The sequence below is a fragment of the Perognathus longimembris genome, chromosome 28 (genome assembly GCF_023159225.1).
Source record: "Perognathus longimembris pacificus isolate PPM17 chromosome 28, ASM2315922v1, whole genome shotgun sequence".
Lineage (NCBI taxonomy): Eukaryota > Metazoa > Chordata > Mammalia > Rodentia > Heteromyidae > Perognathus > Perognathus longimembris.
In genome coordinates this window covers 33723255-33742615 of record NC_063188.1, presented here as the reverse complement: position 1 = coordinate 33742615, position 19361 = coordinate 33723255, and the positions used below count along the sequence as shown (strand labels likewise).

Sequence of the window (19361 nt, the reverse complement as noted above, 5' to 3'; positions counted from 1 at the left end):
CATGAACTTTCCTGCCTGGACTGGCTTTGAACCATGATCCTCAATCTCAGCCTCCTGAGTAACTGGAATTACAGGTGTGAGCCACTGGCGCCCAGCTTGTACTTGGATTTATTTGTTGTCTGTTACCTAATACAGCCTTTCATAATTATATATTCTTTCTTAATTCTTGTTTTGTAATTTCTTGTTTTCTCAGAAAGAGCATGAGCCTAGAAAGTTGGTATGTGTTGACTATATGCATTTTGCCAACTTGTGGCCAATGCCAGGAGGTCTTCTTACATCTTGACATGGGCTTTGGAGCTTGGACCTAAGTCCTGGTTTCTGACAATTAAAAGCTATGAGGCCATAGCAAGCCATTTGCCTTGAGAACTTCATTTGCTGAATCCATAAATGAGTATAACTAATATGTCTTTCATAGAATTATCACAAAATACAATGTATATAAGTATTTAACCCAGGGCCTGTCATTTGGCAAGCTTTCAGCATCACTATGTCACAGGTAACATTAGCCAGTAAAGGAGGCAGTATGAAATGTTTAATCTCAACTCCAGTGTCAATATCTCTGTTTTTTAAAGCTAATTTCCCTCAGGTGTGATATTTCTTAGTGAGTGTTGGGTGCAACCTATTAAACACAAAACAGCGCCCTAGAATCATGTAATAGAGTGTGAGTTCTCATAGTTTAGGTCAAGTTTGACATCTCCCAAATGGAAGGAACTAGAGGACCTAGGATGTCTTTGGGTTGAATAGAAATGCATATGCATGTGTGTATGTGTGTGTGTGTGTGTGTGTGTGTGTGTGTGTGTGTGTGTGTACATGAGTGCTGTGTAACTGCCCATAAATGTGAAAATTTTCAAAGCAGACTTTGTGACATGTGTTTGTATAGTGCGTCAACACAAATTGCCTAGGAGTAGGCGTCCCCAAACACTTTAATGTACACAGCAAGTTGAGTCACACTATCGGTTAACATAGAGTTCCTGGTACTTACCCTTTCCAGCCTTGCTACTATCACTAGGTAAGCAATCGCAGGCTACTTAATGAAAGCTGACTCATACTTATTGTTAAAATTTGATTTACTAAAGGAGAACTTTCTTCATGGTTCTTCCCTCTAGGACAAGAAAGAAGGATTTCCCAAATTCAAGTGGAGAAGACCCTTCTTGGCCTTCCTTAAATATATTCCTAAAATGTTCTTGCTTCAGCAGACCTACTGAAATCCTTTCTGGCATTTTGCTAGAAGCTTCTGGAAGACACCTAATAAAAGATGCAGAAGGCTTATGTATGTGCATACCACTTCATTGCTGAGGGAAACTCTAGTCTTTATATGTGGTTATGACAGGACAATGAGGGGTGGAGTGTTGTCATGCATAACAACACAGAATTCACTGGAGGAATCCACTTTTTAAAGTCCCTAAACTGTGACTACTAACTCTTTGGAGAATTGTAGAAATATGCACTGCTTCTCCTTTGTATTGTCTTCAAGGCAACTCAACATTAACCTGGGATAAGAAAGTTTTTGGTTGTTATTGTTAAGATTGGTAATATGATTTAGGTTTGTTTTTCTACAAATATACAGGACTATCTGCATGCAAATGACTGCCATCATACAAAATAGTCATTGTGAGATACCATGAGTGTGAAAAGTGGATTGACCAAACATCTGCTCAGCACTTACTGGGTTCTTAAAGCAGCAGTAAATTAGTTTTAAGTGAAGAGCATATGCTCTGGAGCAACAGAGGTCCTGGCACTGGCGTTTATGTGATCTTCTACAAATGTCTCCCTGAGCCTCAGTTTTAGCAAGATGGTGGTTACTGGGTGGGGGGGGGGGGGAGGCTAATGTTTAAATCAATAACAGCCATATTTGTGAAAGGATGACTGGCAGTCATTTTACAACTGGGGGCTGGTAACACAAGATAAAAAGGCTGCTCACTAGGCTTACACACTAAAGAATAGGAATGGAAAACCAAAAGGTACCACCATTTTGTGTTCTCCAAGGAGTACAGAACACCATCTAAATTTGCATATGAAGTAAGACAACAGGCGATATAATGGCAATATTTGAGATAGGCTAAGAGGAGTGAAAATATGAGTCCTGAGTCCACCTATTGCCAACTATGACATTTGTGCAAATTGTTTAATTTCTCTGTAGTTCAATTTCCTTAACCACAAAGGGAGAACAATAAGACTACCTACCTCACCAAATGTGAGGAATGTTAAGTTGGATAACATATGAAGCACTTAGCACAATGCCTGACCTCCAACAAGCATGTGAGTGTGCATATTACCCAAACTCCATCCTCTCTCCTTCCTCCTTAGAAACTTGTAATCGTGGAGACATAAGGAAGATAAGTATATGAATAGATATGGCACACTGCTTTGTGCTAGTTCTGGGGCTTGAACTCAGTGCCTAGGCTCTGTCCCTGAGCTTTTGTGCTCAAGGCTAGTGCTCTACTACTTTGAGCTACAGTACCACTTCTGGTTTTCTGGTGGTTAATTGGAGATAAGAGTCTCACAGGCCTTCCTGCTCAAATTGGCTTTGAACCATAATCCTCAGAACTCAGCCTCCTGAGAAGCTAGGATTACAGGTATGATCCACCACCTGGCTAAGATATACTTTAAGAACCATGTGAAAGACCATAACTGAGTCTACAAAGGCAAGATCACATCAGGTAGGGCTCCATAGACAGTCCACAGAGGGCTTAGTATTTGTGATAGGCAAATAAGATATGTACATTTGTTAACAATTATGCTTAGTTGATAAGTGATCAGAAGAAAATAGCTGATTGATGCAGAAGCATAGGGGTAGAAAATTGAGGCCTATATTAAGGTAGCAGAGGCAACTCAATTTTTGTCTGGAAATCATTTGTAAGACTTCTGCTGGCTCAGACATTCTTTGTTGTTGCAAATAATAGAAAGTAGAACACAAAAGGCAGTCTATAAATTGGATGCCAAATAAAATACTTGTATCTAGTGCCAAAGGTGATGGGGTTGTGGAAGATTTTTAAACAAAAGAATAACACAATTGGATTTTAGGAGAAACTGTCTGATAGGGTTACAAAGGAAAGATTTGAGAGGGAGGAAGTATTTATTAGAGGCCAGGGGGTAGGTTAGGAAGGCATAGTAACCATCTGAAAGAGAGATATTAGAGACTGAACTAGAGAGTATGCATAGGTGATGGTAAGGAGAGGATGGACTCAAGAGAGGTTTCACAACTATTCTCAATAGAGTCGGAATGAAGGGAAAATACTATCCCAATGGAAACTTATAATGGAGGCACGAGCAACAGTACTATGTAAGGAACTCAGGTTTGGAAACAGACAGTGATATATGTGAGTTAGATTTTGAAGAGCTGGTGGGTCTGATCAAAAGATATTCCTGGCAGGATGTTGCAAAAAGGATTGGTGGCATAATTCTCTTAAGGCATTTTTAATCCTCTGGCACCGTCTCAAAAGAAACAAAATATTTAGCCACTGAATACTGATCAGATGGTGCCCACTCATGTGTAATTCAAGATTTTTTAAATCATACTAAACTACAAAATATATATAAAGAAGCCCAATAAACTCCAGTTTTTCCACAAAGGCTATTTTGATGATCAAACAGCATATGTAGGAAGCTTCTAGCTCCAGATCTTCTGCCTCTCATTCTTTCTGACTCTTTGGCTCTGTTTTTGTCTCATGTTGGTGCCATAATATTGGTCTCTTCTGGAAACCCAGAATTCCTTCTGAGCCAACTCCCAAGCCACACAAACAAAATAGTCTCTTTATGATTACATTCAATTTCTTTTGTTTTTCCTTTTTATGTGTGGATTGCACTGGGGCTTGAACTAAGGGCCTAATGCTCTTCCTTTAGCCTACTTGCTTACAGATGGCCCTCTACTACTTGAGCCACACCTCCATTCCACCACTTTGCTCGTTAATCAGAGATAGAGTCTCACAGACTTTCCTGCCTTATCAGATAGGCTTTGAACCATAGTCCTCTGGGTCTCAGACTCCCAGGGAGTTACAGGTATGATCCCAAATGTCCAGTAAGAATTAATTCTTAAATGGATGAATTTGTGAATCTGCATTTAATCTATTTGAAATTCATTTTTGTGTATTATTTGAGATAGGATGAAATGTATTCTAACTATTCTAAAGTTCTAAATAGTAGCAAATTATTACCCTTCAACTAAGACTCTTTTTCTTTGGAAATAATTTATAATTCATATGCTAGATGGTAAAATTCAGTGACACTATTTTTATAGTTTAGATATGAGGTAGGTACTGATGGCTCACCTCAGTAATCCTAGCTACTCAAAAGGCTGAGATCTAGAGAACTGTGTGCCAGATTGGGTAGAAAAGTATTCGTGACTCTAGGAGGAATAGAAAGAGTGCTAGAACCAACTTTAGTAAACTTGGGGCTTATGCTTGCCCTCTATCTACCACTTAGAAGGTGTTAAATGAGACTATGAATTTCTAACCTATTATAAGGGTTTCAGGTGGGTTTTTTTTGGCCAGTTCTGGGGCTTGAACTGAGGCCTGAGCACTGTCCTTGAGCTTCTCTCTCTCTCTCCTCTCTCTCTCTCTCTCTCTCTCTCTCTCTCTCTCTCTCTCTCTCTCTCTCTCTCTCTCTCTCTCTGTCAAGGCTAGCGCTCAGTCACTTGAGCCACAGCACCACTTCCAGCTTTTTCTGTTTATGTGGTACTGAGGAATTGAACCCAGGGTGCTAGGCAAGCAAGCACTCTACCACTAAGCCACGTTCTCAGTCCAAAGGCCTCAGGTTTTATTCTCAGAGATCTTGGGAACATGTGGAAGACCTTGGCAAAGGCTAGACCTGATCTGATTTACATACTAAAAGGACCCTTCTGGTAAATATGAGCAGAGTGGACAGAAGGGAAACAATAAAGGTAAATAGACCAGTTATGAAGTTACTGCAGTGGTGTAACAAGCAATTGATGATGGAAGCTCAGACTGGGATGAGGGCAGCAAAGGTGGAGAAAGTTGTCAGATTCTGGATAGCTTTTAAACATGGAGAAAAAATTGCTAATTCATTGGATATGGCATAATAGTGGGGAGGACTCAATGCTAATGTCCTGAGCAACTGGAAGGATAGGATTGCTATAATAGAGATGGCTACAGTCAAGCATATAGAAGCATTAGAAGGACAGCTAATGTTATATAATATTCAATAATACCATGGAAACATACTTCTGTAGTTTTGAATTTGAGAAGTTACGGAATTCAGAAGCTACAAAGAAAAAAACTGACAAAATGAAACAAACTATTTATAGTGAGAGGCATAAAATTAAAAAGGAAAGTGATGCATAAGGGGGAAAAAGAATTACAGACACAAATCCCAGAATTAGAATCATGATATGTGTAAAGTTCTTCTACAATATTAAAAGACAGATAGTCAATGGAAAACAGGAGAGGGCAAAAGAATACCAGTCAGGCTAGTACACCTGTGAAAAGAGGTTCAGCCTATTACACTGGTAAAAATTATGGCTTGCACGTTTCCTTCTTGTTTTGTTTTTGCCAGTCCTGGGCCTTAGACTCAGGGCCTGAGCACTGTCCTTGGCTTCTTTTTGCTCAAGGCTAGCACTCTACCACTTGAGCCATAGCGCCACTTCTGGCCATTTTCTGTATATGTGGTGCTGGGGAATCGAACCCAGGGCTTCATGTATATGAGGCAAGCACTCTTGCCACTAGGCCATATCTCCAGCCCCAAAGTTTTTCTTCTTAAATGTACCTTGGCACCATGCTGAGTACACTAAACGTCTCAGTGCTCATTCTGTGAGACATCATTTTCTGTGGTACTTAGTTTTAAACCCAGGGCCTTGTGCTTTCCAGACAAGGGCCCTGCCACTTGAGCCACGCTTCCAAGTGCAAGGCTTGAAACTTTCATTGTGAGCAAGGTGGTAGAGAAACAGCATTCTCACATACTCTTAATGAAGCAGTAGATTCATAAAGAATTTCTGATGAAGAATTTTTCAGTCTACCAAAAGTTTAAATATTCATGTCCTTTGATCCATCGGTTCCATTTCTAGGGTCCAAACTAGAAAACCAAATCTCACAAATGAACTGAGATCTAGACAAAGATATTTATAATAGTGAAAACCTGGAAACAATTTAATAACGCACTAAAGGAGAATGGTTAAATAAGACAGTATTGTCATGCTATGAAATACTAGGTAGCTTTAAAATAGATATGGTGGAACTAAAAATGTTGGACATGACAGAAGAACAGAAATGCTTTTTAACAGGAAAATCAAACTATAATGCAATATGTATAGTATGATTATGTTTAAAAATCATTGTGTGTAAATGTGTATGTGATCATGTGTATAAATGCATAGAAAAGGGGCCTAGGAAAATACTGCCCTTTTGTTGCTTATGCCTGCATGTGGAATTGCATTTATGGGTTCATGACTGAAGTTGGATTTTTTTTTCTGCTCTGAATACTTCTTTGTTCTATGAAATCTTTTTGCCTTACAACTGTATACATTTTGTAATTTTTTTAGGTTTAAAAACAAGAAGTCGAAATGAGATGTCATGCATTTCTGAAAGTTCCCAAGGGGAACTTGGAGGCAGTAGCTTATTTGTTGCAGTCCAATCACACTGTGCCACTATGAAATTTCCAGTGTGTGCTTTGTGGCCTTGGGAAATACACATTTGTAAGCTTCAGTTTTCTTACAGAGAAAACGTAGATTACACCGGCCCTATTTATTTTATTGGACAGTGATGGAGGTAAAATGGAAAAGTATACACCCTTGTAAAAATATAAAGGTCAATGTTTCATGTGCCAGTTAATGACCTACTTCTTCAAAGAAATAGTCAATTAACATCAAAATTCAGAAGATCTCTTAGAGTTTGTTATAACAGAATCCCTCCTGCCCAAGATAGGATTTGCATAGAAGCAGGTTAGGTATTTTGCTTAAATGTTCTAGAGTGTTGGGATTTCTTTGAGACATTGTGATAAGGAAGAAGCAGGGGGAAATTAGCATTTCCTGTAAATTAAAGTTCATAAAGCACATCACTTGAAACTTGTATAATTTCCTGTGTCTAAAGATGGAACGTTAAATCTTGGCAACATTTTTCAAGTGGATAATTGAATGTGGTTAAAGTTCAAATATGGAAAGGACCAGATCATGGAAGGATGGGAATGCAGATGTAGGACTTTGGACTTGCTGGGAGAGTCTGTAAGAGATGTTATTGAAGAATTAGAACATGGGTCTGTTGGAATATTGGTCTGTGACTGATACACAAGATGAAGGAGGTAGACCATTAGGAAGCTGCTATAGTTAAGCCAGAGGTGAGGTGCTGAATATATGGGTCACAATGGAAGAAGAAGACTGACGAAGGAGCAAAGCTAAGAGTCAGTGTTGAGATGAGACATCATAATCTAGAGATTATATAGGAAGAGTCAGAGGCCCTTAAGTTGCTCATGTTAACTGGATCATGAAAGGAATTCAGGAAGGCTCCCCCACTTATGCTGTATGCTATACTCTCCTAGTAAACATCCATTTCCAAGGAAACCCTATCCCATCTCCTAAGTAAGCTCATGTTGAAAAAACCATTCAGACTAATCTAGTGGAAGTTTCGAAGTTTCACTAATCTGACTTTGTAAAATCAGGGTAGGGTATGAGTGTTATAAAGTTTCCAACATGGGAGACAAAAGCATGCAATTCATTCTGTTGTCAATTTTTGTGGAGGAGTGACAATTGTCAAGCCTTCAAATCAAAAAGTGACATGTTCAGATTTTGGTCATATAGTAACATTTCCCTTTTTTTTTTTGCTTGAAACCCTCTGCACCCTTCTTGAGAACTATATCTCCCCAGGAAAGCTCATAGCACCCATTTACTAACCTAATTTGTGAAAGGAGGTGAGTAAATCAATTCTCCAAGATTTTTATGGCATTAGTTGAAATTAATTAGCATTGTCAGACTTTATGTGCCTAGGCTCTGTTCAAACTGTGTCTTCCCCTTCCTTGTACAATTTTTTAAAAGACTGATTTGAAACAATGAGACTCAGAGAATCTGTGTACAAAGAGCTTGACGAATTTAAATATGTGGGTTTATTATTAACACAGTAGCAAATATATCAGAGACACACCCCTTGAAAACTGTTGCAAAGAAACACAAAGCAGCTCTGGGAAAGCTCTGTACCCAATAAGTAATCCTGAGGAGGCATATTTGCTCCGTGATACCCAGTAGATAAGCCTGGCCAACCTCGGTGCGATTGAAGAGTTGGAGACTCAGTTTCGTCCAGGCAAACCACGGACACCTGCTACTCCCCCACTAAGAACTTTACATGATGGTGTTCGCATTTTGGAAAGTCTTCCTCATCCTGAACTGCCTTATGGGTAAGAAAAGAATCTCCAAACTGGAAATGAAGCTTTCTTTTAGACTGAAAGAACAAATGCTTACATAGAATTTTTTTCTCTCCTAGACTTAAAAGGAATCATGACTAGTGTATGGAGTCATTTATAGAATTCTTGCTTAGGAAATTGTGTCATATCGACTTTTAGGAGGCCAGACTGTATTAAAATTGTGTTCTTTCAAAGGGGAACAAATATATTTTCTTAGCAATGGAAGTTTCTGTTTTACTTTGGTGTTTCTTCTAAGCTCTTTGTGATGATTGTGTTCCCTTGTTACAGCAAGCAGAATCTGGGTTCTAGCTTGCTGGGGCCTAAAAGTGGGAAGAACAGTGATATACTAAGTGCCTTATTATATAGTATTTCTTAGGAGTTGTGTTTTTCCCAATGAAGACTGCATTTTATGTTTTGTGTGTGGTTATCGATGGGTTTAATATGGGTGTTTTTAGGGAATGTGAAGAGAATAAAATCCTTTTTTTTAATTGAAAATTCCAACATTAAATTCAGGAGAGATGATTACTACAGAATATTTTTGGCCTTTTTTTCAAATACCAGATAAAATATATCAAAATATGAATCTCTCCTTATGATAAAGCTATGTCTATGATACATACAATAATACCATTTGTTAAGGTACTTTAAGCCGGGTGCCCATGGCTCCTAGCTTCTCGCTGCGATCAGAGGACTGTGGTTCTATTCCAGCCAGGAAGCTGAAAGTGGAGGCTCAAATGGTAGAGTGTTAGCCTTGCATGGATAAAGGAAGATATTTTAATGTTGGGAATTGGTGGCTCATTTGTGTAATCCTAGCTTCTCAGGAGTTTGAGATCTGAGGATTACAGTTCAAAGTTAGCCCAGGGCAGGAAGTTCAGTGAGACTCTCATCTCCAGTTAAATATCAAAAAAAAAAAAAAAAGCTGAAAGTGAAAACTCAGTGGTAGAGCACTAGCAACCAGGCCGTGAATTCAAGCCCCAAGCCCCGTTGGCACGCGCACGCATGCACACACACACACACACACACACACACACACACACACACACACAGAGGACATTTTAAGTTTTCAGTAATTATAGATAATCCTAAATGATATTGACCAGGATATTTAATAAAATAAGAATATGCTTGAGATAAAATGTTTTGTGAAAAAGTGGGATACACAAACAGCTATGATAATGTACAAATGGTAGTTACTTCTAGATAATAGACTTCAAGATGATTTGGTTTTCTGTTACAAATTGTCCTGGTTTTTCTAAAGGAATATTATATATTAATTTTTTTGTAGTGCTGGGTTTCAAACCCAGAGCCTTTGCATTTTTTTACAATTAGAAAAAATGTTAATTTTCAAAACTATGTTATGATTGGTAATAATTGTTTGAATATTCATGCCTAATTTTTAAACACAGGTATCGGAAGGAGTCAAGTCACCAGAAGGCAATATTGCAATCATCTCATGACCTAAGCAGGCCATAGACACATATTACTATTTTTCTTACCCTATAGAATATTCATTTAAATGTAATCTTGAATACTAAAAGTCTTTGTCTCTTCCTCCAACCCTTAGCATATTGGGTCAAGCCCAGGCTTTGTCACTAGCTTTCAGGGACCACACCTATAGTCAATACTTACTTCCTTGAATGAGCCTTAAGCTGGCCCATATTAGGTACAGGGTTTGGAATATGGGCAAGTGTAATTTTTTGTATGGGCCTGGGTGCTATCCCTGAGCATTCTTTTTCTACCACTTGAGCTACAGCTACACTTCTGGCTTTTTGGTGGCTAATTGAAGATGAGTCACATGGACTTTCCTGCCTATGCTGGCTTTGAACCACGATCCTCAGATTTCAGCTTGCTGGGTAGCTAAGATTATAGACATGAGCCACTAGCAACTGGCTAGAATAATTTTAGATGTAATTAGCATATATGAAAAGTTTAGTGGCATAATTAATGATCATTGCAGAAAGGTTGAAAATATGAAAATATATAAATAAGAAATAAAATTCCCCTGTAAAACTATCCAAATTTGGGTGAATTTCTTATTTGTTTTCCTTTGCAAGTGTATTACATTAAAAATGGAGATTATAAATTGCATGCAATTTTTCTATATTAAAAATAACTTAATATGCTGTTGGATTCTTACATATGACTTTTAGAACAAGACACAAAGTACTCAATAAATATTTTTGAATATTCTGTGAAACTACCGTTTTTTGTGATGCATAAAAAATGCTGGATATCTAAGTGTGTATTACTGAACTGGTCCAAAGCAGATTATGGCAGTCAGCCAGCAGATGGAATGAAATGGGAATATGTTTCCAGTTGCTGAAACTCATGTGGTGTCACACGTGCTGCCTGGCACATGGTCGACACATAGTAAATGTATACTGAAAAAATGAATTACCTTACCAAACTTCAGACATCAAAAATTAAGTTTTATATATGTGTTTAAAATTAAACCAAGAAAAGAATTAATGTCAGTCATTGAACTCAGGGCCTGGGCTCTCTCCTTGAACTCTTCTTGCTCAAGGCTAGTGCTCTACTACTTTGAGCCCAGCACCACTTCTGGTTTTCTGGTGGTTAGTTGGAGATGAGTCTCACAGACTTTCCTGCTTGAGCTGGCTTTGAACCACGATCCTCAGATCTCAGCCTCCTGAGTAGCTAAGACTATAAGCAAAATCCACCAGTGCCTGGTGGAATATTATATTTTATTGAAAGTATTTTCAATGACTGAGTAGAGGTCACAGTTTAAATTCCAATTCAAGAAAACTAATTTAAATACAAAATCCTTTTGCAAAAATATGTGTGTATAATTTTTGGCACTTTTAATATGTAGTCATTACCTTTGGGAAATATACGTTAATGTTGTTTTTATATATACTGTGCATTTGAAAGTAATATATTTGGAAATCATGTTTTTCAATGTAGTGAGACCCTATAAGTGGTACAGTTCCTGCCTAACAGGCACAAGGCCCTGTGTTCGATATTAACTACTACTACAGTAAACAAATTATAATGTAAGAATCAATCAAAAGCGAGGCACCAGTGGCTCACACCTGTAATCCTAGCTATTTAAGAGGATCAAAGTTCAAAGCCAGTCTGTGCTGAAATGTCCATGAGACTCTTATCTCCAATTAACCACCAAAAAAGCTGGAAGTGTTCCTGTGGCTTAAGTGGTAGAGCACTAGCCTGAGCAAAAAATCCTCAGGGAAAAGGAACAGTGTTATCTACTTGTTCCCTCCATTTCCAGTTTTCACTATGTTCTGAGCATTAAGGTACCAAGTAGAATATTCCCATTTTCTGACCATCCCAGGATGGGCTTCTGTGACTTTTGCGGTTATTGTTTAAGTTACAAATAGTTCTGGTACATCTCTTAATGTAAGTGGCTATTTGACTTTGTAATTTTGCATTTGAGCTATACTGTCATCTATTTCTTGAATACTTTCGTTTAGCTGCTCTAAAAATGAGGAAGCCTGAATTTATATTTGTATAATTCTTTGCCACCTCTAGTTAAATATTTCCTTTCATTGTTTAAAAATAATTGACGTGTTCCACCATATACTTTTTTCATGTACTAGAGTGTTAGGATTCTAGAGAATTGATTATAAAATATTTTCAATACAAAAAAAAATCCTCAGGGACAATGCCTACTCCTGGAGTTCAAGCCCCAGAACTGGCACACATGCGCGCGCGCACACACACACACACATATTGAATTATAGATCTGAGTATTGGGAATCTGGGCAATAAAAGAATAGCTAAACTATATATTATTTCACTTTAAATTTTGAAGTTCCAATTTGAAATAGACTGTGATATTACTAAATCTTTGAATATCTCAAATTTATATGTCTTTTACTTTAAAATAAAATACTATTTTTAAATATAATGGAAATGTTTGAACCAGATTTCATTTTCAAGTCATTGATCATCATTTCCCTCCATTCTGGCTTCCTGCTGCATTGATATGGCAAGCAGAGATTATGTCTGGTTTCTTCATCATTGTATTATTTCTCCAGTGCTTAATACTGTTCAGGCACAAAACAGGTCAATAGATATTTGTTACGAGACACTTGCTTTACCTCTGACTTGCTTCATATGTGCTTCTGCAGGGAGTGGCCATAAGGTGTTTTTGCTTTGCTTCATTTCATTGTGTTTTTACATGCTAAAAGCACTCAAACACCGAATATATCTTCAGCACTGAAGACTCGAATATATGTTTACTATCAATTTTCTTCTTTGTCCTTAGAATTACTTTTTGAGGAAAATTGAATTATTTGCTTCCAAGAAACAAGTAGAAATATAGAAGTGAAAAATAAAAAAATAAAAGTGAGAAATGTATTTATCAATAGTAGAACAAAAATGACAAAAATGGGATTCATATCTGGTAAAACTATTATTTGAGAATTAAGGGAAATATAATTAGATTCCTAGTCAATAGAAAACATAACGTTTTGCAACTTACTGAAATACACTTAAGGGAATTACATCAAACATAAAGGAAATGACTAGATAAGGTCACTCAGCCATGTAAACCTAGCTACTTTGGAGGTGACTATTGGGGATCACAGTCCCAGGCCAATTTGGGAAACAAAAGATGATCAGGCGGTTCCATCTCAGCCAATGGCTGGGTTATTGTGGTACACACCTGTTATCCCAGCTACATGGGAAGCACAATGGCTAGGCATAGTGACACATCTATTGTCCCTAGGAATAAGGGGAAGCACAAGTAGAAGGATTGTAGCCCAGAAGGGCCTGGGCATAAAGTGAGATCCTAACTTGAAAACGGAGGCATGACTCAAGTGGTATAGTGCCTGTCTAGCAAGCACAAGGTCAGTTCTATCCCCAGTACTAGATAGAAATATAGACAGAAGATAGATGGATAAATGATAAAGTAAATGATAGAATACAGGTTCTTCCTCAAGATCTTTTTTTTTTCAGTCCTAGGCCTTGGACTCAGGGCCTGAGCACTGTCCCTGGCTTCTTTTTGCTCAAGGCTAGCACTCTGCCACTTGAGCCATAGCGCCACTTCTGGCCTTTTCTACATATGTGGTGCTGAGGAATTGAACCCAGGGCTTCATGTATAGGAGGCAAACACTCTTGCCACTAGGCCATATTCCCAGCAGAATACAGGTTCTTGTAGCATGAGGAAGACAGAAAACAGAAAGTACAGAAAGATGACTACATACAATAGACATTGCTTTCACTTATGAATTTTACAAATCATGTGAGGATTGAAACAAAAACTGTATCATTCTAGCTGGGCACTGATGGCTCACAACTGTAATCTTAGCTATTCAGGAGGTTGAGATTTGAGGGTCGTGATTTGAAGTCAGAGAACACAGACTCTTACCTCCAATTAAGCAATAAAATCTAGAAGTGGATCTGTGGCTCAAGTGGTAGAGCACTCATCTTTAGCAAAACAAAGCTCAGAGATAATGCATAGGCCCTGAGTTCAAGTCCTAGGACCAGCAAAAAACAAAAACAGAAAAACCCAATAGCATTCTTATACTCAGAAGAAGAAAATACAGAAGTGGAGAAGGTAAATAGACTTAAATGAAAGAGAGGTTTGCACACTTTTCTCAAAGTGGTGAAATAATGAAACAGGTAGACAGTCATGGCTCCTATTTATATATTGTAATGCCCAGAGCAACCACTATGAAAACTACACAATGAGACATGGATGAATACTATTGGCATAAAAAATGTTCAAGTGACTAACAGTTAGATAAGAACCAAAGGAAACAAACAGAAAACAAATAATAAAGTGGTATACTTAGGAATTAACCTGTCAATAATTACTTATTAAAATCAGTCAGTCACATTGACTATAACAATTATATATTGATCAAAATAAATTTACATTAAATTTAAAGATACAGGTAGACTAGATAGAAAAAGATATACAATATGAACATTTTTCTAAAACCTGGAGTATCTGATAAAGTGGATTTTAGAACAAAGAAAACTACTACATATGTGTATATAGACTCTCAGTCCAACAAGAGAACCTAATGAGTTTTCATGTGGCCACATAAAACAGTAGAGTCTCAAAATATTTGAACAAAACTGGTAGAGTTAAAATGAGAAAGAGGAAAATCCAGATAAATTAAAGAATTTCAAAACCTTAGAAACTGATAAATCTATTAGAATATCAACAAGGATGTGAAGTATCTGAGAAAGATAATCAATGAGTAGGATCTCTATGGACTTAGTCACATTGTTTTGAAATCTTATCTCTTAGAACATGTCACCCATGAATACACCATAATGAAATGTTCCCCCAAGCTACTATAGAACATTCACACAGAGAGACCATGAGGTTGGCCATAAAACAAATCCAAGAAAATTAAAAGTAATTGAAATAATAAGTATGTTCCCTGATCATAATTCCTGATCAATAACAGACTGTGGCAATAGAGCCTAGTGGTAGGGAGCTTACCTGGCACACACAATGCCCTAAGTTCAATCTCCATCACAGCCTGAAAAATTATTAAGGGACTCCCAAACCTTTCCTCTATGTGAGTTATTTCTAGCTATATACTGGGAAATTAAAATGGAAAAAAGGTGGAGCTGGGAATATGGCCTAGTGGCAAGAGTGCTTGCCTCCTACACATGAAGCTCTTGGTTCGATTCCCCAGCACCACATATATAGAAAACAGCCAGAAGTGGCGCTGTGGCTCAAGTGGCAGAGTGCTAGCCTTGAGCAGGAAGAAGCCAGGGACAGTGTGCTCAGGCCCTGAGTCCAAGCTCCGGGACTGGCAAAAATAAAATAAAATAAAATAAAATGGAAAAAAAGTTAAAAATAAATACAAGAATATATTACATTAAATACAAGAGGAATAACATCACTATCAGTCATGTCGATTTTACAAAATTTCTCTGTATACTCATGAGAGGCTGAGAGTGCAAAAGAAAATTAATGTGAGAGTAGTCTTTATTATGAATATAATTTCGATCTTTGAATCTACGACCCCATGAATGATGTTAGAGATCAGATCACCCCAGTTTACCTGAAATTTTCCTGCTTGTAGCTCTGAAAGCCCTAGAAAAACTATTATGAGACTTAGTTTTAAAACCCAAAGTCACACATTCAAGGAGCCTTCTTGATCCGGAGCAGAATTAGTTTTTCTCTACATCATGGATCTTTATTTTTTTTTGGTTGCTGGACAAGACTCTAAGAACCTGTGTGTAAGGATTTTACACAGAAAAAATTCTAATTTAGAGCAATTTTTTCAGCTAGGATATGTATCTCCACATTGTAACTTGCTCGAGATTTCTCTTCCTGTATCTGTTGCCTGCTCAGATTGTCTCTATTTTTCATTCTATCATCTTCTCATCACCTTAGTTTCTGTAGAGAAGATGTCTTTGGAAATGTTTTGTTGACAAAAGCAATGGCTATCGGAATGTGAGTGTGTACCGTTGTTTTCTGGTGATTATCTTCTTAGGTCCAGCTAGTATGGTACAAGTGACCATCCCAGATGGCTACGTCAATGTGACTGTCGGAGGTGATGTCACTCTCATCTGCATCTATACCACCACCGTGGCCTCTCAGGACAAGCTGTCCATCCAGTGGTCTTTCTTCCATCAGAAGGAGATGCAGCCAATTTCTGTAAGAATTTTGTTCCTAAACTCTTCCTCTTTGATAGTTGTAACTGAAAACACTTTAGGTAAGTGTACAAAGGAATGGTATAACAGTGAACAGTTACAAAACTTGAACTCTTGAGTTTGAATACAGATATTTAGTAAAGACCATCAGCTTACTGACTTGGCCTTTGTGTCCTCTTCATATTTATTTATAACTGTTGTCTCAATTCCATATGGGTCAACATTGTGTATTTTATGTATTTCAGAGTAGATACAAGTGTCCATTTTCATAGGTAAAATTAAAAACTAGCTCTGAAAGAACGCCCATAACAAGTATCTCTCTATTATTTCCAGAAGACTCCAAATGCCAGTCCTAATTGATCTGGTGTAACAATATTTGGCCTTTGCCTGTCAAACTAATTTGCTTATTGTACCAGGCTAAGTACTGATCGAATGGGATCTCCAAGATTGATGGAGAGGGACTACGGTAGTGAAGTTAGAGAGGAGATGATGGAGCGTGTTAGCAAAGGGTCTGGGAAAATAGATTGCTAGAAGAAGGTAAGAGAACATCAACAGGGTAGGATTCCAAAGACAAGCTGCCATCTTCTGACCTTGAGGATGATTCTTTCTATAAATTAGCCCTATGATTCCTCACATATGTTTGTGAACATATACACTACACATAGCTATACATATCTCTCGGTGTAAAAGACCTAAAGCTTGCATCAGATCCTCAAAATGATGCCTGACCCCCAGACAGAGTTTAGAGAAGAGACAAATCAGTATGGCTGAAAGAGTTGGATGTAACTGACTTGGCCTTTGAAGGAAAGAAAGGGTTAGGAGAAAAATAGAAGGAGAACAAACAGAATGGGACTGGGGAGGCCTAAAAGCAGAGGTAAAGGACAAGGCATCTTCACCCCTCACTGGCCCTTTGTGGGTTGCTGAGTCCTCTCTTTATGGGAGATTTTGAACATCTGGTTAGTGGGAAACACCATTTGGGGAAGATTCTATTGATGCTAATCTTTAGTCAAAGTTAAACAGTTTTACTCACTGTTGGTTTTCTTTGACAAATATTTGAATCACTCTGTACCTCTTTAAAATACAGTAGAATGGAAGTATTCATGGAGAATCAATTGACATGCGCAAGTGAAAACAATTAGAATATAAATCCCTTTAAATTTTATCCATGTTAAGCACCATTAGACCATCAGTAGCATCAGTAACACCAGTAACAATTACAACAGCAATTCCACCAGATTTCATTACTCAAAATGTCCTGACCAAAGGCCTTGCATGAAATGATCACTTAGAGGGTGGATGGCAATAATCACTCGAGCTCTCATTCTTGTAAAAATTTGATTTCCTGACTAGTGTGGTTGACATATTCTTTATCTGTAGCACTGACACCCTTCTCATTTCTTCCAGTAGGGGATGACTTTGAAAAGACCTTTTCAACATATACTGAAATGCCTTATGCCTGAAATTCAAATCAAGATGTACTCAACTTCCTGGAGGTGGGGCAAGGCCAGTCTGAGCTCATAAAGCATAAATTCTACAGACCTCCTTTGATACCGGTATCCAGGGCCATCTCCTGTTTTAACTGTAGAGCTAGTAAGGGATTGGGAGGGAGCTGCAGGGTGGAAAGATTTTGTAACCAACAATAAGCTTTTACTAGGCTTAGGTGTCTGGGGCAAAAGTAGAACTGATTGAATTGAATATGGCTTGAGCTCAGGACTTGTCTTGGAAGAATTTTAAATGGAAAACTCGATTTACAAATCATGTTTAATGAGTGTCTTGTTGACTTGCCATTTGCTCCTTTCTTCAGAATGTTGGATACAGAGAGTTACAAATCGCATGAAGGCCTCTGCACTGAGCTGCTGAGTCATGGAGAACAGGCTCCAGCTGCATGAGACCTGTGCTTTGCCTGTATCTTGGCCACGTGGGTGACATAGCAAAGCAGGACCTTCTCTTGGATTAAAGATAGTCAGTAAAAAATGACCCTCAAAAGACAAGACTTTCTCCTCCTCCTGCTTTCCTGTTGTGCTTAATCTTACCGTACCAGATCCCTATTACCATCCTTTTTAGGTCTCTATTTTAGGTAACCAGATTCTTTGCCCTCTCTTCCCATAACCTGCAGGCATGTGCTTCAGTTTGGGAGCCCTAGTGGAGACCTCTGGATGGATATTAGTTCTGTTTTTTGCTCTGCCACTTACTGGCTGGCTGGCCTTACACAAGTTACTTAATTTATTTAGAGGTTCTGTTTTCCCACATGGAGAATAAAAATGCTTGCCTATCTCCTAATTTTAATGAAACGTTGAACTACAATCATGATTGCAAAGGACTAGGAAGCCTTTGACACTGTAAGTATTCAACGAATATACGCTAGTATAATGAGCCTCACCACTCATAAAATATACTTTTGGAAAATTCATATCCCACTCTGTCCCTGGTATACCAGAGAAACTGAATAATGTGTCCTGGTGGAACCCAGCTCAATAACATATGCATAGTTGAACTGAACAGCTGAGACTGAGCTCTTTAGGACTTGCCTGGTCCTAGTTTGGCTTCCAGTGCCACTGCCTGCCAGGTCCCTATGGCTGGAAGGAGAGCCCAGATCTCTTCTCTATTACTTCTCATTTCTGGAACAGAGCCTGCTTTGCCAGTGAGTGGCAGACCTACTCAGTTTATATAGTATTTTTCAAACTAGGATTTGCCTTGTATTTCAAGCTTGTTCTCTCTTTGAGCATTTCCATGACCTCAAACTTCTGCAGAGCATATTGTGTGTTAATCTAGGGATTCCTGGTGGGACATTTTGAGAATGTTCAAGAGACTGCTGTGTTGATAGACAACTCTATGATTTACGGGAAGATGATGTTGCCAGGCAGACCACTGAGTGATTCAATTCAACTCCTGGGTTGATGTGGCAGTATACCATGTAGTAGTATTCGGCTCTCAGACCCACCCATTTCTGCTCAAACACAGCATGGTCCGTGCCTCAGTACTGAGAGTATGGAGGAAAAGACAGTCAGTCAGTGTCTAAAAATGGTGTATTCAAGAGACGCTCGGGGAAGATGTAGCTGGACTTCTCAGGTAAGAACACAGATTGGGGTACTAGACTCCTTCACTGTTTGCAGTCTCTAGGACACTGGCAATAGCTATAGGAAGGGGATGGAAGAGTCTCAATTTGGTGACAACTTAGATCAGCAGAAACTCTTGACAATACAGGGCAAATCTGGTCTGTTTTTTGTTTGATTTGTTTGGTTTTCTTTTCTTTCTTTCTTTCTTTTTTTTTTTTTTTTTTTTTTGCCATTCCTGGGCCTTGGACTCAGGGCCTGAGCACTGTCCCTGGCTTCTTTTGGCTGAAGGCTAGCACTCTACCACTTGAACCACAGCGCCACTTCTGGCCATTTTCTGTATATGTGGTGCTGGCGAATCGAACC

The 19361-nt window shown here is 38.4% G+C and overlaps 1 protein-coding gene across 1 annotated transcript in view; it reads left to right on the top strand.

Annotated features, from left to right (window-relative positions):
• Positions 1-8285: 8285 nt before the first annotated feature.
• Positions 8286-19361, top strand: part of Vsig1 (V-set and immunoglobulin domain containing 1) — a 30059-nt gene continuing 18983 nt past the window's right edge. The window contains 3 exon segments of the mRNA XM_048335330.1: positions 8286-8334; positions 15783-15946; positions 18904-19011. Of these exon segments, the coding sequence (XP_048191287.1) occupies positions 8286-8334; positions 15783-15946; positions 18904-19011 (321 nt within the window).